At 40.6% G+C, this 24,339-nt stretch overlaps 1 protein-coding gene across 3 annotated transcripts in view; it reads right to left on the reverse strand.

The window, feature by feature from the left end:
* galnt7 (UDP-N-acetyl-alpha-D-galactosamine: polypeptide N-acetylgalactosaminyltransferase 7) overlaps positions 1-24,339 on the reverse strand; it is a 32,490-nt gene that overhangs the window by 5,257 nt on the left and 2,894 nt on the right. The window contains exons 2-10 of one of the 3 annotated variants that reach the window (XM_039788782.1): positions 22,399-22,510; positions 14,422-14,740; positions 8,904-9,070; positions 8,564-8,694; positions 8,287-8,366; positions 5,904-6,527; positions 3,989-4,106; positions 3,744-3,866; positions 1,645-1,760 (exon numbers count right to left, since the gene is read on the reverse strand). In XM_039788782.1, coding sequence (XP_039644716.1) covers positions 1,645-1,760; positions 3,744-3,866; positions 3,989-4,106; positions 5,904-6,527; positions 8,287-8,366; positions 8,564-8,694; positions 8,904-9,070; positions 14,422-14,740; positions 22,399-22,510 — 1,790 coding nt within the window. The remainder of the gene's footprint in view (positions 1-1,644; positions 1,761-3,743; positions 3,867-3,988; positions 4,107-5,903; positions 6,528-8,286; positions 8,367-8,563; positions 8,695-8,903; positions 9,071-14,421; positions 14,741-22,398; positions 22,511-24,339) is intronic. The other 2 variants (XM_039788860.1, XM_039788936.1) reach the window with 2 other exon arrangements.

Consider the following 24,339-nt stretch of genomic DNA (forward strand, 5'->3'; position numbering starts at 1 on the left):
GAACAGACTTCTCTTTCTTTACAGTGATACTTTACTTAAAACATTATTTAAAACATTTTCTAGCAATACACTAGCTCACCAGTATATTCTGTGTCATTTCATGCAATACTCTGATCGTGAGCCACAGCAGCAGTCACAGTGTGATAATTAGGTTGTAACTTCTGACACTGTCAGAATTTGGAAGCAGACTGTTTTTATTTGGTCACCAAAGCCTCTTAGGGAAAAGGTGGGTACTGGATCACACTGAGTTATTTGCAACATTGTGCAAACAGACATTTCAACACCACTGTGTCTTCATCAGAGTCAAAATCAACAAAGGCAAACCCATACAGTATATAGTGTGCAATTCTCATTGGATAATTGGTTGAACAGTATTTCAAATTCTATTGGATACTGGACACTAAGGGTGGGAGTTGCCATAGTCAATGTCTTAGTGCCACACCCCACTAAGCCACACCGCACTAAGTCACATCAAGAACAAACCTGCAGGCTTTGCACAATGTTCTAACTCAGTGTTTCCCAAAGGGAAGTGGTTGAGGGGATTCCAGGGGGTACAGAGTAAAAGGGGAATCACCTTCTCCCTAAAATTTTCATCATAATTCCATCCATAAGTGAAATACCCTTTTGATCATGGGTTTATTAAACTTTCTGTAATAAAACATCTGGTGGCAAAAATTCAAAGATGGGCAATCTTGGGATGAAATCTAATTCAATTGGGATCTGTGATGTAATTTGTGTCCGTTTAGGAGTCTTTCATGTGACAAGGTTTGGGTACCACTGTTCTAAATTTTCAGACAACAAATGGTATGTACTGGTATAAAAAATACTCCATACAATATTTCATAAACCGCAGCAGATATGATAAAGTACTGCATTCATCACGTGTAATTAGAGTAAATGTGACAAATTCAGTTGTTCCTTTAGGCCAAAGGGCTCAACTGTGTTACGAATATGACCCAATATGCCTCTCTGCAGAGCGGATATCTGACATCTTTTCTATTCCCCAGAACTTTAATGACGCTGCAGAGCTACAGTTAGCTTGTGCATAATATCGAGCAATAGCATAATCCATGTTTTCTGTGTGTGTTGCTTGTTTTAATCTTTAAAGCTATTTTATTTGTTTGTCCAACATAAGCCAGAATTTCATGTGTTCTTTTGTTCCTGATGGGACTGTAGTGCATGGGTTGTGGCACTTGGACATTGACTATGGCAATTCCCACCCTTGGATTAATTTATACAATATATTTGAAATCCTGTTCAACCAATTATCAAATGAGACTTATACACCTGTTCTAGGTTAACTATTTATGCATTTGCCTTTGTCCATTTTGACTCTGATGAAGACAAAGTGGTGTTAAGATTGGTTTGCACAATTAAAGGCTGCAAATCATTCAGTGTGCTCCAGTCCCCTTTTTTCCCCTTGGAAGTGTACTCAGTGGACTTTTTTTACAGTATGATCTCTCAATTGTCAACTTTAGTCAGGGACAGCCTAAAAATCAGACAGTGTACAGGGTAAGGTGTGTAACAAGCAAATATATGAGAAATTCAGAGATGTGGAAAAGTGTGATCAAATAAGACAAAAGAATAAGTCTTTACATTTATCAGAAATAAATACAAAGTATGCATGTTATATGTTTGTTATACCTGAAGCGTTTAAGCTCGATGATGTCTCCATAGGCTAGAGTGAGAGTTTCAGGACGACTGGCGTAGAAGTAGTCCTTATATTCATCCCACCATACCTCTACCACACGGACATAGTTCTACACACACACACACACACACACACACACACACACACACACACACACACACACACACACACACACACACACACACACACACACACACACACACACACACAATTTCCCACAAAAAAATGTGATTTATAAAGGACAAATGTGATGTGAGAATGTGGGCACCTCACGCAGACTTAAGAACAGGCGCAACATTTTTTTTCTACTAGAGCAATCAGGGGGTGATATAATAAAGTGCAGACTAAAAGAAAGGTGAGAGATGGAATGTAATAATAAAATTTGTTTATTTGGGTTGATAACCATTTTTCATTGATTGTGTGATTTTTTTGCAGTGTACACAAAGATCTGTAAAATTGCCAATCAAAATCACATTTATATACTTAAAGTTGATTAGTTACTTTTGTGATCAATTTTACATTGTAGGCATCATTTAATTTTTTCCATTAAAGGAATACGCCACCGTTTGTTGAAAAAGGGTGATTCACCGTCTCCTCTATATTTATATAGGTGGGCAAATGCATTTTTGTATCAGTACATTCATTGTCTTAGTCCAGCGGCGGCGCCACTAGCTTAGCTTAGCGTAATGAATGGAATCCTTTGTTGCCGTTTAGCAGGTCATGAGTAAAAGTGACCCAACAACAACAAAAACAAAACCTAATTACTTCTTGTGGTCTGTGTATTGTATTCACAACGAGTAAAAACAGCAATACAGATTAAGACTAGATGATTTCCTAGGCAGATATTGACTTGGGACTATATTGGGTGGAAGTAGGCTACAGCCAAAGCACTGCTACTGGGGCACAGAGATATCGGCAGCCCGCGGGGCTCCACGGGCTTTCGACATACATTGCGTATATTTACACTTTGAATTTCGTCATCGCATTTAAATAACACATACTCTATGGTCTTACAAAGCTAACGTTTTTGACCGATTTCAATTTAATCCATTGTTGTGAATTGGAGAGGTCTCATTAGGAGGAAGCTAGCTATAGCTCTGTTTGCCATTCATTCCAATGGGGAAACATCGCGGCTAGACTTTCAACATACATTGCGTATATTTACACTTTGAATATCGTCATGGCATTTATATAACACATACTCTATGGTCTTACAACGCATTAGCAATCAGTCAAAAACATTAGTTTTTGACTGATTTCAATTTCATAAATTTTTGTGAATTGGAGAAGTCTTGTCAGGGCAGCGGCATTTCGGTAAAACAGTAACCTTGTGCCGGCCGCAGGGCCCCGCGGGCTGCAGATATCTCTGTGCCCCAGTAGCAGTGCTTTGGCTGTAGCCTACTTCCACCCAATATAGTCCCAATATAATAATAATATAATAAATAATATAATAATAGTCAATATCTGCCTAGGAAATCATTAGTCTTAATCTGTATTGCTGTTTTTACTCGTGAATACGCAGGCCACAAGAAGTAATTAGGTTTTGTTTTTGTTGTTGTTGGGTCACTTTTACTCATGACATGCTAAACGGCAACAAAGGATTCCATTCATTACGCTAAGCTAAGCTAGCGGCGGCAGCGCCGGACTAAGACAATGCATGCACCGATACAAAAATGCATTTCCCACCTATATAAATATAGAGGAGACGGTGAATAACCCTTTTCAACCAACGGTGGCGTATTCCTTTAATGATCTTTACAATTTATCCTGTATTTTCAATGTCTGAAAAGTCTGTTTTGACATGAGCATGTAAACTGAATCACAGATTACCTTTTGGACATTTGGAGCCGGTACAGGTGTATGCAATATGCAAACAGGTAATTAAGGACATGTCTGCATCCATTTTAGGGCCAACTGCGTTAGTGGAAATGAGGCTTGTGGATGTGTGCCCATTTTCACATTGAACAAGATTGAAATAATAGAACCATGCTTAAACAGAGATTTAACATTCTGATAAAAAGAATACATGTGCATATTTCTGTCTTTGTGTGTACAAAGTCTACATAGAGTTCCACACCATGAGCCACTCTACCTTCAGAGTGGGCGACGATCCAACATGTGCAGGTGGAGGGTTGCCTTGCCATCCCTGAAGTCTGTAGATATGTCCGACACGAGAACAGGGTACAAAGAGCAGCTGCCCACCACATTGCCAGATCTACATAAAAACACAGAAATAAAACATAATGGAAAGGTAAATATTGCTATAAACTCTTTTTAAATAATTGGTTTGTGGCCATTTAGACTCAATGTGTATAAACTGGTTCATTCCATGTCTACCTTGTATGATATTTCAAAATTCTCTCCTCCCCATATCTGTAGTCCGGGGTCATACAAACCCAGCTCAAAGAAGAAGTCTCTCTCTATTGCAAAGAGACCACCTGCCATGGCTGGAGACCTACAGGTATAAAGACAGACACACACATCCACATCCAGAAACAGACATATAGACACATACTCAAACAGGTGCATCACTGTCACAGTCATCACATCATCTTTTCTTTTGAGGTTGGTCTGAATCCCACATTAAAAAGTTAATTTCTGTCTAAACATTGGCATCTACATTGCCTTTACTTAAAGGTGACCTATTATTCTTTTCCGTAATCCCGTCATAACTTAAATGTTACAATGTCAGGTTGTGAATGTATTTCAGAAAAATCCCCATGAGCAAAAACCTCAGATTTCCCAATGTTCAGAACGCTCGGGTTTCAAAGTTTTTTCTACTTTTGGCTCCGTGTCACATCACACAGAGCTGGGTTATCTGCTCCAGGCAGGCTACTGAAGCGTTTATTTTAGGTTAACGCCAGAGAAAGCTGTAATCTTGGCTGCAGATATTGTTCATTTCTCACCAATTTCGGGTCACATTACTGCTGGAACATGTCTGGTTGGGTAGTATGTGGTTTAAAAGCCTTTATCTGTAATTTTTGATGGTAGAAAGTGCTGCTCTTATTCCATTACAATCCACTGATAACTACAAGTAGCTGCATGCTAACGCCAGAGAAAGTTGTAATCTTAGCTGCCTTCGTTCTAGTTTAGAAGAATTTATTGGTGATTTTTCACAATACAAAGTCCTGCTTTATACTCCGTTGCAGTCAGTCTCCAGCCACAACGTAGCAGCGGAGATTTCAGGAGACTCTGAGATGCAGAAACGCTGACCAATCAGCGCAGACTAGGCTTTTTTGGGAGGGGGGCTTAAAGAGACAGGCGCTCAGACAGAGGGTGAATACAGGTGTAGCAGCCATGGGCAGTATGGGTGTTTTTTTGAATATTAAAGCATGTAAATATGTTCTAGTAGAATCACAAAATATAAGAATGAATCTGAAACTGTATAATAGGTCACCTTTAAAGCACAGTCAGTCAGTTACAGTATTAATGACAACACAGAGAGCATCAGACTGACAGAGAAACAGAGTCCAAGCACAATAACAAATTAGTGGAAGCAAAGTGGAGAAAAAAAGACATGAATGAAAAAGTGATTGGGGGAAGGTGGGGGTGATGGTGCCCCAGTCCGAACCCGATTCACACCAGAAGCTCCCCTGTAGACCCAACAAAATGTCCCAACACAAACTCCACTTCCTCTCCTTTTAGGATCAGGCCCAATCATTTCTCACAGAATGCAATGCCGTTATGTTAGCATAGCCCTTTAGTCCCTGCAGTTCAAGATGGCTAAAAAGAAAAGGTAGATTTCAGAGTACCATAAAACAGGAAAGGATTTGCTAAATTGGCCCAAATAACCTTAGTTTCAGCAAAAACATCAGAAAGTCAGTCTAAGAGTAGATAACGAATGGGAGTAAATCCCACTAAATTAAATAAACAAGCACATAACACAGTTTGGTGAAACCAACACCAATTAACCCCAGTAGTAGAAACATTGAAGCACAGAGGCAGTCAGTGGACAGGACAGGAGTGAGCTACTCCCCATCAGAGGAGTGAGATAGTTTTGGTTTAGTTGGTTAGTTGTGATATGCAGTAAGGTCTGACTCTATTATTTATTTTTTATATTTAAAGTTGGTATTACTGTGCATTTTTGTTTTGTTTTTTAGGTTCTACTGAGATTAGTTGTTTTTCTTCATTTTCACCTCTCTGGTTTAAGATTAGCATTTCTTAACAGGTTAGTTAGGGTAGTGATAGTCTTAATGTCAGACATATCATTAGCATTTGTCCAAATTAGTCAGGAGGCATTGATTTTCTGTACCTATATGGCTCAGTCTGAGTTTTTCTGAGTTTTTTTTCTCGGTCTCCCAGAGGTACTCTCTTCCAGAGCATGCTCCAGTCCCAGGCTCCTCTAGCGAAGCCATCCTCGTCTCCTCCACCCTGGGGCTCGATGGTGAACTTCTGGCCGTGGATGGAGTCGATCAGAGGCACCGTACACACCGTTCTGACAGAGTGGGGATGGGGCCAAGCATACAAGATACATGGGGGGAAAGAGGTGTAGGGGTGGTGTACATGAAGGAAATAAAAACAGGCAAATACGGACAGCAGTGCCAGTCGAAACACAAAGACATCGGGTGGGGTGTCAGAGACCAAGACAGAGCAAGACACAGTGGAGGATAGGACAGGTGGGATGAAGGAATGGGAGATGGAGACACAAACAGAACAGGGATGAGTGTTAGCATGCTGGCTGTGGTGTGTGTACCGGTACGGCTGGGTGGTATGTTTTCTCTTGGCCTTCTCTCTCTGGCTAAGCGGTACTCTCTTCCAGAGTAGGCTCCAATCCCATGCTCCTCTAGCCAGGCCGTCCTCATCTCCACCCTGCTGGGGCTCCATAGTGTACTCATTACCATCTATATAGTCTATCAGTGGTACTGTACATGCTGTCCTACACACACACAAAGACATACACACACAAGCCTTTGTCTGTATTGGGCTGGGATGATTAGTCGAACAATACTCACTAGTGAATTCCTTCCAATGCTCTGTTCAAAATTTTGCAGAGGAGAGTTTTACAGCTGAGATATGGAGCTAAGACATGTGTCTTGAAAGCACAGTGTTCAGGCTAAACAGTTCTGTGGCTCATACATTGAGAAATCTATCGTAAAAGCTATCCAGGAGAAAATGCCTGGAAAATTAAGGTGCACTTCATATCACAGAATTATTCCTGGAATGAGCAAGGGTCTTATACAGTACATACAGCCTGCAGAATTGGGATCAGCAAATACAGTCCTCAGTGCTGTAGTAATGGTAGATATTAAAAAGCGGAACCATCTGTAGTTTGCATCTGGCATGGTACAGAATCCTGCAACAACAGTGTTTTAGTACACTGTGGCAGCTGAGAGCAGAAGCAGATTAGATACAGTGACCAAAATGGACACAACCTCAGACAAATCTGTAAAATACAAGCAACCCAGGAATCTCTATCACTGGATCAGGACAGAAAAGAAATGCTAAATTGTGATATTTATGTCTTCGAATAGGCTACACAGTGACCCTTTAGTTTAGAATAAAGGTAAGCACAGATCTGGATATTCCAGTAAAGATATCAAAATACAACAGGACACTAACACTGATTATTATCAGTTCATCAGATTATTATTACTGATTATTATTATTACTGATAAACAGTGTTGGTCATCTTACTTTAAAAAAGTAATTAGTTACAGTTACAAATTACTTCTCCCAAAAAGTAGTTGAGTTAGTAACTCAGTTACCACATTGTAAAAGTAATTAGTTACTCAGCAAAGTAACTGTGACGTTATTTTTTATGTTCTATAACTCTATTACCTTCTATAACATCTTGAACGTCAAAGATGTTTATATTAACTGACTGAAGAATAAAAACACTATATACAGTATTTTAGAACATTTGGTATTTATTTGAACTAAATAGATTGCAGCCTGCCATATATATCATATGAAATAAAAAGATATAAAAAATAAGTACTGAAAATAAAATTCAAGTGCAAAATTTCCTGGGGCATAGCGTGCATGTTACATAAACATTCTTGCCTTTAATTTCAATGAGCGAGAAGTAGTGCCGGTACTTTCAGTTTGAGAACGCTACCTTTGAATTTCCCTGGCTCGTCGCCATTGTTGCCGTCTTGTGTTTAGTGGTAGTCAGAGCGTGCAGTGAGACAGCGTGAGCAGGGCTCCGCCCACCCAGCCAATCATCATCGCATTTGCAACGGTGTCATCATCCCCACCCTTGCTCTCTCCAGGCAGCTAATGTGTAGCCAAAGCCTGACACCTCGCGCTTCATTCAACTAAATTGTAGTAACGCGCCACTTTACATTCTCAGTAACGATAACGGTGTTGCAACGATGGGAAAAGTAATTAATTAGATTACTCAGTTACTGAAAAAATAACGCCGTTAGTAACGCCGTTATACTTAAACGCCATTACTCCCAACACTGCTGATAAACTGTAAAAAGAAAAGGTAGCATAAAATGATTAATCTACTACTAAATAACATTTCCCGTTTGAACCATACTATACTGTCTAATACAAAAAGTACCAAATGTATAAAAATAAGAAAGCTGTGCTGAAAAGAAAAGTTATGATTATGATCTGTTGGATGACAGCCAGCCTTTATAAAGTTGTGTGTGCGTGTGTGTGTGTGTGTGTGTGTGTGTGTGTGTTACCTGTCTTTTGAAATAGGAGCAACTAGTGGAGCATACCAGTTGATTCCAACCTCACAATGAGCATCCAGGTAGATTAGCACCTACAAAACAAACACACAAACACTTGGATGTCTTTGTTCTGTACTGTTTAACGAGAAGGCCATGGTGTCAGTCTGATCGATGCAACCGTTGATCACCTAGTATAAGTTGAGGGCACACATTTTGAAGGTAAAGCCACTGACAGTACTACTAATACAGTAATTGTGGTAGGAGCAGTAGCAGTAAGATAATATGATACCTGTCCTTTAGTGGCCTTATGGGCTCCTATACTCCTGGCCTGGATCAGTCCTTCTCTCTTCTCATTTCTGAAGAGTTTTACAAGACCGTTCCATTGCTTGATGTAGTCCTCCAAACGCTCCTTGAGATGGGCTACACACACACACACACACACACACACACACACACACACACACACACACACACACACACACACACACACACACACACACACAGACACTTCTCTTGAATCAGATCTACGTATTTGTATGCGTTGATGGTGAATTGTTCAAGAGATGACAAGGTAACCAAGTTTACAACCCCCCCAACCCCTATACTGTATGTAAGGAAAGCAAACTCACCTTTGTTGCTGAAGTCATCTATCATGACAATCTCAGCCAGGTATTTCCTGGGAGTCCTCTTGATGACACTGTGGATGGTTCTCATCAGTGTAGACCAGCCTTCATTATGGAAGACTATCACCACACTAGAGGTCATCAGTCTGTCATCATATTGCCAGTACTTACACCTGGAGAGGTGGGACAGAGTCAGTTACATTCATGTAACAAGTTGCTGCTATCTCTCTAATGCAACTTCTTGTCATTGGATGTGTAGGCGAGTCCAAAATGAGTGAAAACAATCAATTTGACAACATTGTAGTAAATATTTTCGGTTCACCAAAAAGCTTGCTCGTTAAGATACCAGTAGAGAAGCTAATACAGGACCAATTAGTGCTTAAAGTCACCAAAATGAAGTATTTGAAGATAATTAATAATACAATATTAAAATGAATAATTAAATACAAAATGAAGTGGGCAGTAAGACTGAAGTGTCTTATGAGAGAATGTTTTATATGAGGTGGAGTGGATTCAAATAATTGCACAGCCCTACTTTCAATGTTAATTCAATAATTGCAACGTCTTTCTAAAAGCCAATGAGTTATCGAGTAAAATAATCGTGATTTTACTATTGACCAAAAATAATAACAATTATGATTTTTTTCCATAATTGAGCAGCCCACTGGATGCTTTTATATAGACCTTAGTGGTCCCCTAATACTGTATCTGAAGTCTCTTTCCCGAATTTCAGCCTTGGTGCATAATTACATCACTTTACGGGTGTGGCCTTGACCAACTGCCACTTTGCTCGTTTGAAAGCCATGATGTCTCTCTCTCATGGGTGGGCCAAATTCTCTGGGCGGGCAAAGCAGAGAAAGGGGAGGTAACCTTGCTCCTTATGACCTCATAAAAGGTACGGCCGTCATTGACCTACATTACGTGTGAATTTTCACAGTAGCGAGTAGTATGAAAGGACATAAGTCCGCGGAGGTTGGTTGGGGTGGTGGATGGGTAAAACACACGACTTTCACTCAGGAGATTCGGGATCGCGTCCTGCGTGTTTGTTTTTTTAAGCCTTCCCGAATGTTTCTTTCCTAAACCCAACCGTTGGTCACCGTCATGTTTTAGTTGTGTTACTAAAGCCTTTCCCAATTATTATTATTTTTTTTTTTTTTACACAGGCGTGACGCTGTTCTTGGAATAGTACGGCACGTTCTCGCGATAACGTCGCCACGTATGTTTACATACACAAAAAAAACCTATCCAGATAAATCGCGCCACCTGGATAGAGTGAATTTGATTGTGGTTGGATGAGAAGTATAAACATATACCATTCCGACACCCTATTGGTTTGTACGCGATCCATCGCACCTGCACAGACCCGGTGCTAATACGGCACCGGTGCCTTAACGACCGTCATCTACCGGACCGAATAGCAAAGTGGATTTCTGTGCCTTATTTAGGCGCCACTTATTATGCCTGCGCTTCTCTATGATGCTCCAAAAACGTACGTTTGAGGGAACTGAAACATCGCCGCACGGGACGCTAGTTAACACTATACTCGACAGCAGGCTACGTTAGCCTACTGCTAGCTAGCAGCTGAAGTAAACATAGTTAAAATGCTGACAGCTAAACGGTGTAACAGTGTGTCTGTATTTCACTGTAGAGGATTTTAACACCAGACTGTAGTTGCTGTTGTCTGAAAAACACAGACTCAGCCTGAACTAATTATTGTTATAAGTTATTGTTATTACATTTTTTATAAATCATTTAATTTTGACCCTGTGGCCTTAGCAATACACAAGCGTTCTTTAATGTAGCATTGTGCTCCTTTTTTTGTAAAATTTAGATAAAACTTTAAATCGTTTTATATTTTTGAACATACAGAACAGACAAATACAACTGAACAAGGTGCTCCTTAGGGCTCTCTATTTTTATATATATATAAATATATATAAAATAGAGAGCCCTTTTGAGTTTTCAGGTATGATTTTAATATAACATTATAGTCATTATTGCCTTTGGAAAAAAATTTTTGGAGGTGTGGTAGTGCAATATAGGTCCCTGTGGGGCAGGCTAAGCTTTTGTCCTTAATAGCATTTTTTTCCCCTTACATTACTTTTATACTTTAAGTAGTTTTGAAACCAGTACTTTTACACTTTTACTTGAGTAAAAAGCTTGAGTTGATACTTCAACTTCTACAGAAGTCGTTTTAAACCCTAGTATCTATACTTCTACTTGAGTAATGAATGTGAATACTTTTGACACCTCTGATAAAGACACAGGGGGTTCCGTTAAAAGATTATTGTAAAAGTTAACAATAAGTGGTGCTGCGACAGAGGAAGAGTGACCTTTCCCCACTAACTGACACACTGTAGATTCAGTGTCTGCCCGAATAAAACTCAGCTGTCAGTACACTCACTTTTACACACGTTCACGATAAGATAACTCATAACACTGCAATAAAACTCACACAGAATTGTGTAAGGTGCCACACATATGTACCCACCCTTAAGAAGACATACCCTCCTCTACGATGACAATGAATGGGTATCTGACTATTTGTCCTACAGTTTCTTGTTTTAACTTCTTGGCATTTTATTTTCTAAAATACAACATGTACACTGCGGTTTGTCTGTAGAGGGTGTAGAGTATTTTGATCTATGAATTTAAAGTAAAAACAATCCAATGAAAGACATTGTTTGAGCAAACCACATACACATACATTGGAGACGAGACAATGCAATGTTATAGAGAGCCGAAGTCACGCCCCTTCCGGTGGACCACATGGGACCTTAACTTGGAAAAAATATGAACGGTAGTGAACGGCAAATTATTTTTTGATCCTGTTCGAATTGAGCCATGGATTACAAGTATGATTTTCGTCAATTTAAAAGATAATTTTTCAACCGAAGAAAGTCTCAGTTAGCCGTAGGTTTGTCATATGACCACTTAGTTTTGTGTGAAACCGCTTTGTGAACTACATCTCCCGTCTCACACAATCTACCTCACCTAGCTTGATGCTTGGCTTGCTCGCTAGCTAGCTAGCTTAGCTCTGTTCCACAACACATGTAACGTTATCTTAACTGCTGTGTTTTATCCAGTGAAGTGTTTTCAGCAGATAAGCAAAAGAACAAGCGAGATCCTCTGCTCATTTGAGTAATGTTACATCCCCGGTACGATACACACAGACATCGTAGCTTCAGCGAGACGTCATCCATGCAGCGTGTAGTCTAATTACGTATTTTCACAGTCTTCTACTTCAACAGTTTAACAACAAACTGAGACTTTCTTCGGTTGAAAAATTATGTTTTAAATTGACGAACATCATATTTGTAATCTATGGTTCAATTCAAAAGGGATAAAAAATAATTATTATCTCTCCATTGACTCTGTACTCGTTCATATTTTTAACAAATTAAGGGCCCATGGACCGGAAGTAGAAGGGTGGGACTTCGGCTCTCATATACATTGTTTGTCTGCTATTTCGTTATTAAATTCACTTCTGAGACTTTTTTTATGCGAGAAATCAACTATATAAAGCTCAAATATGGGCCGTTTTACGAATATTTATGGCTAATTGCAAATTTGGTAAGATGTCTCGGACTTCAGGAGCTCCACACAGTCTGACGAGAAAAAGGCTGGGCTCCATACCCAGGGCAAAGTCACCGTTTCTGGGTTACTGGACTACTGGGGCTCGGGGATCCGCGGAGCTGGCCGGCTGCCGGCCTAACTAGAGTATATTTACAGTTTGAATTTCGTCACGTCACTTATATTACAGCTACCCCAAGGTCTTACAAAGCCGATTTCAATCTAATGCATTTTTGTGAAATAAATAAAAAATTTGATCATTTCAATTTAATGCATTTTTGTGAATTTCAGAGGTCTAGGAGGAGGCTAGCTAGCTAGCTCTCATTGATAGAACTCCATTCAGCCGCAGGCTCTATCAATGAGACTCGCGGACAAGAGGCGTTTATTTCCCCGATTGTTTGTTTAAATAACTCAACACACATATCCATTATAAAATTAACTGGAACCTGTGGTAAGAGATTGCGGGTGTAACAAGCTCGCTGACTGCGCTCTCACTCACACACACCGGCCATTAAGCAGGAAGAGGGGAGGGAGAACAGCGAGCTGCAGGCCCTGGAGCTCTGTCAGGGCAGCGGCGTTTGGTAGTCGGCCGTGACGGAGCTCCATCTAGCTCACAGGGGTCTGTGAAGGAGGACAGGCCCGGTGGTGAGGCAGCAACCCAAGCAGCACCGGCTGCTGAACTCCGACACACAGTCGCACAAAATTTGCAATTAGCAATAAATTTTAGTAAAACGGCCCATATTTGACCTCTACATAGTTGATTTTTTGCATAAAAAAGTCTCAGAAGTGAATTTAGTGATGAAATAGCAGACGAACAATGTATACAATTTCTGAGATCTGCGCGACCTATTCAGAACACTACCTGTTCTCAGATCAGTGGTGTAGCCTATGTAAATGTTGGGACGTGACAAAGGTAGAGACTAGAGACAAATAAGGAAGAGCCACAGAGTTGACGTCAACTTGGTGGTTCGTTGAGATTTGCCCGTTTTCAGAGGCAGTTTCAAATTGTGAGATTTGCAGGAAAGAGGTGTCAATGGGATTTTGAGTTCTATGTATGTCCTATTTACCCTGCAAACTGTCGTTATTCAACTATGACAGGGTAAAATCGGTTTTGCATTCTATCACCACTTTAATGTTTTTTCTCTGTTTTTTGCTGGAGGTTACCTTAAAAGGCAATAGTAAAATATATTGCTGAAGGCAACCTGTCAGCTTATATGAGAGCTTCAGCAAACACTGGGTGGGACTCAGAAATGAAAGGACACCAAACATGGTCCATCCGTGATGTGGCAATGTAAGGGACTGACTCATGTGTAGTCTTCAAATGTCAGACCACTTTACTGGTCTGAACAGCTTGTTCAGTGGGGTGTGTAGCAGTCACACCTAACCGCCTTTGTGTGTGTGTGTGTGTGTGTGTGTGTGTGTGTGTGTGTATCAGGTGTCTGGTGCTAGATATATAAGGCAAAGAAAAATTCAGGCGGGTGTGTCCGTGCGTAGTGGAAACAAGCCGTTTTGTGAACATGTGTGCCAATGTCAACAACCCCTAATCCTGCTTTTCTTCTTTGAATTTATCGCTGGAAATCAGCCACCAACAACTTGAAGCGCTTGGTATTACATCATGTCTCGTGTCACTTCTTGCATCTGTTTTTGTGACAAAATGCTTTGAGGCCAGATGCAGGGATTCCTTCTGGTGAAAGATCTACTAGTGTGCGACCCGCTGTCGCCGGTCAGGCAGGTAGTGTTAACAAGACAGAAAGTTGTGTAGTGTGAACAGTACAGGGATGTGCTGATTTTAAAAGTCGTGTAGTGGGAACTTAACTTAATACAGACATGCCATATTAGTATTAAGTTGCAAATGTGAATAGGTGCTGTAATAGTAATTTAGGGCTGAGTACAGTTAAACAAAGTAAGTAAAGAAGGTGGCAGACATGTCAGTATGAACAGCAGTACTCACTCTTCATGGCGTATATCACTAATGGTTCTGTCCAGTGAGATCATGTCACTAGCTACCATGTTAAAGCCAAACTCTTTGATGGAAGACTGGATTGCGTCTTTGTACTCTGGACCCAGGACAAAGGGCTTGGCTCCCTCTCCAGGACCGCCGGGGACCCCTTGAGGCTCAGGTTCCTTGGGCTCAAAGTTTCCCAGGATACCTTTCTTCAGGACGGGGCTGGTGTAGGCTTGTGTGTGGGGTTTGAATGTCACATATTGCTGCTGGATCACCTGCTTTTGGTTGGGCTGCTGGTCAGGTTTCTGGGGATGGTTGGCCCCTCCTGGAGACGACAACCAGAAACCAAAAGATGACACAATATCACAACATAAAAGTGCTAAAGAAACTGTACCTTACCTGTACCGTATGTACCTTTTGCTAGGGGTGGGAATCACCAGAGGCCTTACGATACGATATCATCATGATACTTTGGTCACGATACGATATTATTGCGATTTCAAACATATTGCAATATTCTGCGATATACTGCAATTCATTACCTTTTTTCCAACTTCAAATTTTTCCCAATTTAAAATGATGTCCCCAAAAGGAAACTTTGTCAACATCGGTTTTATCTAAAAAGATACATTTCTCTGTTTGTTCATCTCACTTCAATTGTATTGCTGCAAAATCAGAATGTCAAGCAGACAAACTGTCCAACACATATATCATAAAAGATCGATACTTGGCGTCTGTGTATCGATACAATATTGCCACAGAAAATATTGCGATACTATGCTGTATTGATTTTTTCCCCCACCCCTACCTTTTGCCCTCATCCTAAGAGGGAAATATTATAAAACAAATACTGTTTTATTAAAAATATTGGGCCTCACTGATCGAAATCCCTGTTTATGTACTTGGTTTGCATTATTAACAGCTACTAGGGATTTTAAGACATACATGTTTTAATTGTTTTATTGGTTTAAAACAGTGGTTCTCAACCTTTTTTGTGCCAGCGCCCCCCTATCCATTATCCAGGTCCCTAACGCCCCCCATCAAATATTATGTAGGCTAAATGCCCCGAATATTAATGATTACGCCCTAATATAGGCCTATTATTGTTGTTACTATTGTTATCAAAAATAATAAAAAAATCAAATCATTGAATGACAATCAACACATGAATAGAAATTATATATATTTACAGGTTTTTTTAAATGTCAAATGCAACCATTTGACATTCAAATTAAATAACAGCAGCCAATCAGAACGACTAGATATGTAACATTCAAACTATAAATAGGTATTATCAAAAGACCTGCTGCATGGTGTGAACCTCAGCACCTTTAGAAGAGGACTATAATTTGAAGTGACCTTGGGTGTCATGAAATTAGCTTTAAATAAAATGTATTATACTTATTATTATTATTGTTATTATTATTACAAATACTAACAGTAGCCAATCAGAAACAGCTAGCAATTTAACAATCAAATCTATTTTTCATTCAAATCTAAAATCGAATTGTGCCAACGGAAAACAAGCTGGCACTTATCAAGGGGTAAAAGCAGAAGGAACGCGCGCGCGCACACACACACACACACACACACACACACACACACACACACACGTATTTTGGTGATGACAAACGACTTGAAGAACGACACCTACTGCCGAATGGACATAAGTTTACAACCTTTGAAAGTTAGTGAGAGGCGTTTTTAATGCTTAGAAGAGTCTAGCTATGTTTGCTATCGCCTGTCTTGGGAGTAAATAGCAGAAAAAAACGTTTGGAGAAAACGCACCCCCACATCGCGCTGTGTTTTGTGGAGGTGTGAGAGTCCCGTACAGTAAACAGTGACATCACTTCCTCTATCGCTTCCATAAAAAAGTTTTAAAACACAAAATATAAGCCCTGAACTGCCCGCGAGTTTATGGAACAGCTGACTGTTTGCCAAACAACAAAGCACAGTCGATATCTCTCGCACGTCTCTTTTCTTTCTCTCTTTCTCCGTGAAATGAAGCTGCATTCAGGTACAGTAGGAAACGTTGTGTAAACCATCTGACGAAAAACTGTTACTGTGGTGTGCTACATTGGGGGGGGGGTTAAAGAATACAACAGGACGTCGCAGCGATTGCTTTTTTTTCTTTATCTGAACGCAGCTTCACGTAGTAGCTACAGAGCTCATTTAAGACGATACTCTGACGGCCCGTTTCCATGAAGGCAGCACGGAGCTGCACCAAACAAAGCTGACAGAAGCACAGAGAAGATACCCGTCTGGTCCAGTCGCAGTGCTGTAAACTGGCAGCTTTTAATGTTGCAGACTACTTATTCTTTAGTAGTTTTTAAGTGTAAACATGTATTGTTATTGTGAATCTTTGGTTTAAACTAGCTTTCAAACAAACGCCCCCCAACGGCACCTCAACGCCCCCCTTTCCAAAATATTGCTTCCAACGCCCCCCATCATCTTCTGAACGCCCCCTGGGGGGCGGTACCGCCCCCGTTGAGAAACACTGGTTTAAAAGGTCCCATGGCATGAACATTTCACTTCATGAGGTTTTTTAACATTAATATGTGTTCCCCTAGCCTGCCTATGGTCCCCCAGTGGCTAGAAATGGTAATAGGTGTAAACCAAGCCCTGGGTATCCTGCTCTGCCTTTGAGAAAATGAAAGCTCAGACAGGCAGATCTGGAATCTCCTCCTTATGAAGTCATAAGGAGCAAGGTTACCTCCCCTTTCTCTGCTTTGCCCGCCCAGAGAATTTGACCCACCCACGAGAGAGAGACATCATGGCTTTTCAAACGAGCAAAGTGGCAGTTGGTCAAGGCTACACCTCCACCCTCCAGATTTAACATTTAAATGTAACTACAACATTGCATTACAGTACTTTGAAATTTTCCATTAGGTTGCCTTTAAAGCTATAGTGCACAACTATTTTATATTAATAAATGGCCGTTTATTAATATGAGTTGATACAAATATAATTAAGCCTATCAGCTCCACAAAACTCTCACTGTATTTCTCAGTATGGCTATGTTTACAAAATAGTGTTGTCTAGCGACATTTGCACGCAGAAGCTTGTGTGATGCGTTTTATGTCACCGCTGAGAATGGACAACAGCAGCATTCAGCATTGGAAACGAAGAGTACACAAAAATTACGAGATAATTACCTCTTCTGAAGTCCTTTTTTTATCCTCTGTGTCCTCCTTGATTTGATGGGACTAGCAACTACGTAGAGGAGGGGTGGGGGTGGCATGATCACTGAAGGCTTACGTCTGTGCAGGGCTCTACCTTGACTTTTTTCACCATCCTCCCAGAACCGTCCCGAAATACAATCTAGGCGGTCCCAAAATAATCGTGGACCTTCCAGAATCTAAAATCCTTGTTTTTCTACATTATCATTAGTTAGAATAATTCAAAGTGACCTTTAACATAAATATAACATCATAAAAATGATTATATGATTAATCATCAACCTTTTGGGAGAGTTGGCAACAACAGGACCGTTCTTTCTTAAGAAGAAGTTGGCCCTTTTGGGGGCCTATGCAAAAGCAAAAACAAGTTTTACACAGGGCCTCCAAAAAGCTAGGAACGGCCCTACTAGCTGGTGTTTCTAAAAGTTGGAGGAGCTGCTGGACACTCTGCATCATCACCCCTGTCTTGTGGTGTTCCACAGGTTTCAGTGTTGGGCCCAATATTATTCATTTTATATAGGTTGCCTCTAGGTCAGATTATTCGCAATTTTAACATTTGTCATTTTTATGCAGATGACATACAGCTCCATTTTACTTTCAGGCAAAATGAGACATTCAAACTTACTAAGCTCCTAGACTGCATAGACGCCATAAACAACTGGATGGCTGAAAGCTTTTTAAGACTGAGGTTTTAATCATAGCGCCAGACAGCGCTATTCCTCTGATCAAGCAGAACATTGGGCCTTTGTCATCTGCGGTCCAGCCCAGTCTAAAAAACCTTGGGGTGACATTTGACAAATCCCTATCTTTTGAAACTCACATCAAATCATTGACCAAATCCTGTTTTTTTCACTTAAATAAATATTTAAGTAAATTAATATTAGTAAATTAAGGGCTCTGGTCTCTCAGGGTGTTTTCACACATGACAGTCCGACCCAAGGTCCGGACCAAGGTTCATGTTTTTGTTACATTTTATACATTTGATCCAGTAAGTTTTGGTTTCACACTGCAGTTATGCAAGCGCACTAAAGATCTATACGTGACAAAACTACGTCCTGCCGTCATCACATATGTGAGCTGCGTCTCCAGATACTTATAATTGATTGGTTTGTTGACGGGCTTCCCCGTCCTCTCGCATCCTCTCTCCGTGTCGGAGTTTTTTCAACTGACTGCTGCTCTACCCTACTGCCGTGGCTCTTTTTGTTTTGTTGTGATGTTGAGAAGCAAGACACGGGAACTTTCTTTCTGGAGCATTTATTCAGAGACAAACTGAAACCTACACTGTACATTTACTACCACTTAACAAATAAACAGCTGATGTATTCTCTGCTATGATAGCAGACAGCTGTCAGCTGTGTTGTTCCGAAGTTTTTTGTTTAAAAAAAATAAATAATTTAGCCACTGTTGTTGCCCGTCGCTCTAACGTTACCGTAACGTTACTTGGCCGTGCTAACGTTACTGTGCTAACGTTAAAGACATGTCACTTCAAGCATGCAGCGGAGCAACGTTATGAACGCAATCCACCTCCGGTCCTGCTACAGACCGTTGAGAAAGACGGGTTCAGAGCAATGATTAAAACACTGGATTTAAGATGTCTTGCCTCGCTGAAATACGTCCGCCAACCTACTGACATTCAAACAGCGAAGGAGGCTGACAGCGGAGCTACGTTCAGTTGCCCACTACAACAACCTAACTTACCTGTGGCCAAAGTAGTGTTTATACAACTAGCTAGTTTACAACTATTTTGTTTTGAAAGGGAAACAATGTTAAAGTTGTTTGTATGTGTAGGCTATTCTTCGATTTTAGTTTATTTTACTACTTTGCACAATAAAAATATTTTAGCTTCTGTAACTGTTTCATGGATTCTCCTTCATATAAAGTTATTGTATAATGTGGAGCCAAACCCTTTAGTAATCAAAGCTTTTAGTAAACATGATGACTAACATGTTTTTGTGATACTCTATAGGCCCATTATTGTTATTTATTTTAAGAAGTTTGATTACATTATATTTTCAATTTGAATGCACAGTTGTTTTTTAAATAACAAATAAATAAGAATTCAATACATTACATCTATGTGATTTTGTCTTAGTTAGGAAAGTAATGCTTAATTAGGAAGGTCTGGTGCCTTTAGTCTCTTCCACATGGTGGAAGGAAGGTATAAGGTGGAAGGTATACAGTTTATTATTAATTTAGCAACGGTATCGGATCGGTATCAGGTATCGACAGATATACAAAGCCCTGGCATTGGTATCGGGACTGAAAAAATCGGATCGGTGCATCCCTAATTCTTAGTATAACCTATAGGGCTCTACATGGTCAGGCCCCTGATTATCTTGCCAACATAATTCACTTACACACCCCCTTCCGGTCTCTCAGGTCTGTCAATCAAAATTTGCTATCCACGCCACGCACATGCTGAAGACGTGGGGATAGAGCCTTTGAGGCTATGGCACCCAGACTCTGGAATGCTCTACTAACCAGCATTAGGTTTGCTGAGAATGTGGACTGTTTTAAGGGACAAGTGAAGACTCACTTGTTCAGGCTAGCTTTTGGGTAGCTTATGTCTTTTATTTATTGATCTGAATTGTATCCGTTTTTGTATTTTATTCTATTGACTATTTTTACCATGTTTTTATTGTCTATGCATATTGTAAAGCACTTTGTGACCTTGTCTGTGAAAAGCGCTGTATAAATAAAATGTACTTACTTACTTACTTACAAGATACACCTGTCATGGGGAGATGCGTAGAGTGTTGCCAACGATTAAATGCGATGGAGAGATTTATTTGCAGCCTTCTATCCCATTGAGGATGAAGATGAGTAAGTAACATATAGGGCCCTATTTTAACCATCTGAAACGCAAGTATGAAACGCAAAACGCAAGTAGCTTTGTGGGCGGATCTCGGGCGCTGTTGCTATTATACCGGCGGGATAAATGACTCTTGCGCCCGACGCAAATCTAAAATGGGTTGGTCTGAAGTATCTAGGTGTGGTTTGGGTGCAAACGTGCAATAAACCAATCAGAGCGTCATCTCACATTCCCTTTAAGAGCAGGGCTTTGTTCCATGGCGGATTGCTATTATGACGGGCGGATTTGCCTGGCGACTCCAGCGGGAGCTGCCGGCGCGAGATGCGGCAAAGTAATAAATGCCCGCTTCTTGTGCGGGTGGCGATGTTGCTGCGCTACTGGGCGCATCTCCTCAAGTCTGGAGAGGATTGCTGCAGCCATGGAGCGTGGGCCTCCAAACGCACCACCTGCACCTGTTGTGCCCCTTCCTCTTCCGTCCACTCCATCTCCGTCCACCCGCTCCATCAGGAGCGCATCGCGCATTACTCCCGGACCAGATTCCGCCGGAGTGTCCAATCCCACCGTAGTTCAACATCACGTCTCCTTAAGTCTTCTAATATTTCCTCATTTATGTCATCAACACATCCATGATTCATGGAAATGTGTAAAACACAACAAGCCACAAAGAATGCTGCGACTTTTTGAGGACTGTAAGTGCCTCCTGATCTATCCAAACACATGAAGCGCATTTTCAGTAATATTTTCCTTTGTAATTATGTATGGTTTTCAAAAATGGGAACTGCTGTAGATGAGAAGTGTATGCGGGCGTTGGTCGACGCGCTACATTATGGCCAAGCATGCGCCCCTAAAATAGCATCTGAATAACGCGCTACTGACTTTAGACTAGTGCCACTGACTTTAGACCAGGTTTTTCCTGGTCAGTGGCGGAATTGTTTTCTGAAACTGCAGAATAGCACAAAGTAACGTTTGCGCCGGAACACGCCTCCTATTTTCGCTGAACCGCCCCCGGGAGCGCAAATACATTCCCTAATTTACCAACGTGCGTCTGTGGAGGGAAAAGTCCGCTGTGCGTCGGGTGCAAAATAGGAATGATACATGCGTCGGTGTACAAAGGCAATTGCGCTGAGTGCAAGATAGGGCCCATAGGCTACGTTCAGACTGCAGGCAAAAGTGGCCCAAAACTTTTTGGGGGTCAAGTGACCAGGTCAGACTTCTTCAGAAGTAGTGTGAACACTCAAATCTTGCCCAGATCTGATTTTTTCAAATTAGATTTAGACCACTTCCATATGTGGTCCTGAGTCATTTTTTTCAATGCAGCCGCAGTGTGAACAACCAAGGCGGATTTGATGCGACTTTTACCTCAAAAACCCTTACTTCCTCCATAACCTCCCTAACTTTTCAGTTAGACAGTCAATACTCGCGGTGACCTTGTCGTTCATCGTAACATTTGCAGTTTTTCTTTTTCTTTCAACTACTCTCCATTCTTTCAACCTCCCAAATTCGTCCCAAAATGTATTATCATCGTCCCAGACCCTTTTTTTTATTGGCCCCGGGACGAGGGCAAGTCCTTAAGATCGAGCCCTGGTCATGTGGATGCGCCGATAGTGTTGTTGTCATTACTCATGGGAGCGACAGAAAATACGCACTATAGTTTTAAACATGGTAAAATATCTTAACTGTAACATGTATTAAATAATTAGAGTTGTAGAGATCTTAAACATCTGTTAGACTATGAGTGTATTATTGTTAAGAAAACAAAGCCATTGTGATCGGTTTAGTAAATTCAACAGTTTCCAAACGTCTGGGTTCGGTGTTCACTAGCCTTCATTAACTCTCTAATAAATGTTTTTTGATAAAGTGTGCCACAGTGTTAGTACCTTGCAAACACTCCTTGCAGGTACATGTCATAGAAATACAAGTTGTGCATATCAGCACCTGTAAAATGGCAGGTTTCCTTTACACCTGCACCTGCTTCAAAAAAGATTGACTCACCATGTTTGAGTCTGATGGAGTTGAGGTCGACCTCCACCCCTTCCACATGAGGCCAGGGCACCACAGGCTTAAACTGATCTGCTAGGTCTCCTTTAGGCAGCACACGGTCATCCTTTACAGAGGGATACAACAGAGGGTATTATACAGCACATTAAACAGATGCACATTATTAACACAACATCAGAGAATAATACTGTGGTGAACACAAGGTTTCTTCCTGAGAGGGAGTTTTTCCTTGACACTGTCGCACTGAATGCTTGCTCTTGAATTACTGGAATTGTTGGGTCTTTGTAAATTATAGCGTGTGGTCTAGACCTACTCTATCTTTAAAGTGTCTTGAGATAACTCTTGTTATGAATTCATACTATAAATACAATTGAATTGAACATGCTGGGACAAATAAATTATTGAAAATAATAAAACAGTATCACTAAATATGGCTATGGACCAACTATAGGTCTAGTGACAGTGAGCAGGATAAAACACATATGGTTCAGCACAAAATGGCTAAGTGTATCATTTGGAAGAATTAATTAGAGCTAATAGGGCCTGTCACAGGTAATCGCTGACATAGGGGGATGAATGCAGGCTACCTATTTGTCTGTGGGTTTGCCATTATGAGCTTTTTTTGCTCATTTAAAGCTCATTTTGGTCATTATTTGGTTTTAAAGAATGCACATTTACTGTATGGTTGAGTCTTACTCAATTAGCCATTTAGGGAACCATAGTCTCACAATGCCACACTCATCTCCACAGCGCTGTGTCAGCGTTGGCGTATGGTCTGGCTACACCTTATATCTATTCTGCAGGGGTTGTGCAGCGGTGGTAGTGTCACTTAAATGGCCCATTTTGTGAAGTTCTGTTTTGTCCTTAAACACCCAAAAGGTAGCACAAGTAGACTTGATATTTCACAATTATTGTTTGTATGATCTTGACATTTCCGAAATTACTTGAAGGCAGCTTCATTTCATGGAGAAAGAGAGAAAAAGAAGAGCATTTTGCTGGAGCTTGTTGCAGAAAACAGTTAGATTAGATTAAATTAGACTTTTTTATTAGTTAGCTGTTACCCAAACTCCTGGGCAGTTGTTAGGGCGGCAACTAACGAATATTTTCATTGTCGATTAATCTGTTGATTATTTTCTTGATTAATCATTAAGTTGTTTGGTCTATAATTTCACAAAATGGTGAAAAATATCGATCAGCGTTTTCCAATGTCCAAGATGACATCCTCAAATGTTCTGTACGTCCACAATTCAAAGATATTCAGTTTACTGACATAATGGTGTGAAGAAACTAGAACATATTCACAAATAAGAAGCTGAAATCAGAGAATTTTTTTTTTATTTCATAAAATTAATTTAATAGTCAACAAGTTATCAATTAATTGGTTAAGCATTGCAGCTCTAGTGGTTATCCCAGTTGTTTTTTTTAAACTTTCTTGTGGCAGCGATTGGCCACTGCACCGTGGGGTTGCATTTCTCCAAACATTGAATCCGTCTCAACTTTTCGCCACAGGGCACTGTATTTTTTTTCCGGCTCCCCACCTCCACAGCCTTAACCCACTACCCTGATTCAACATGTATGGAAAGCCTTGCGTTTTTCACCGAACCGTCTGAGGAGCGCCCGAGGACCACTGCCGACTGAGAACCGCCTGAGGATAGCCTGAGTGTGTAAACCTAGCCTAAGGGAACCTTAAACATCCCACTAGTAGCACTGTGGGAGTAATATGAGTTAGTTCCTATTTTGTTTGTTCTCATCGACGCACACAAGGATACACATGTGCCGCCAATGGTTTTACACTATTCCACTGATCTACACTTGTGTTTTTACAGGTAACTGTGTCATTTTTGACCTCTTGATTACAATGTGACAGAAACATAAAAAATTACCTATTCATTGAATTGTGTTTCAAAAAGTTTCAAAAACATTGTATCTGTACAT

The sequence above is a fragment of the Perca fluviatilis genome, chromosome 1, assembly GCF_010015445.1.
Source record: "Perca fluviatilis chromosome 1, GENO_Pfluv_1.0, whole genome shotgun sequence".
NCBI lineage: Eukaryota > Metazoa > Chordata > Actinopteri > Perciformes > Percidae > Perca > Perca fluviatilis.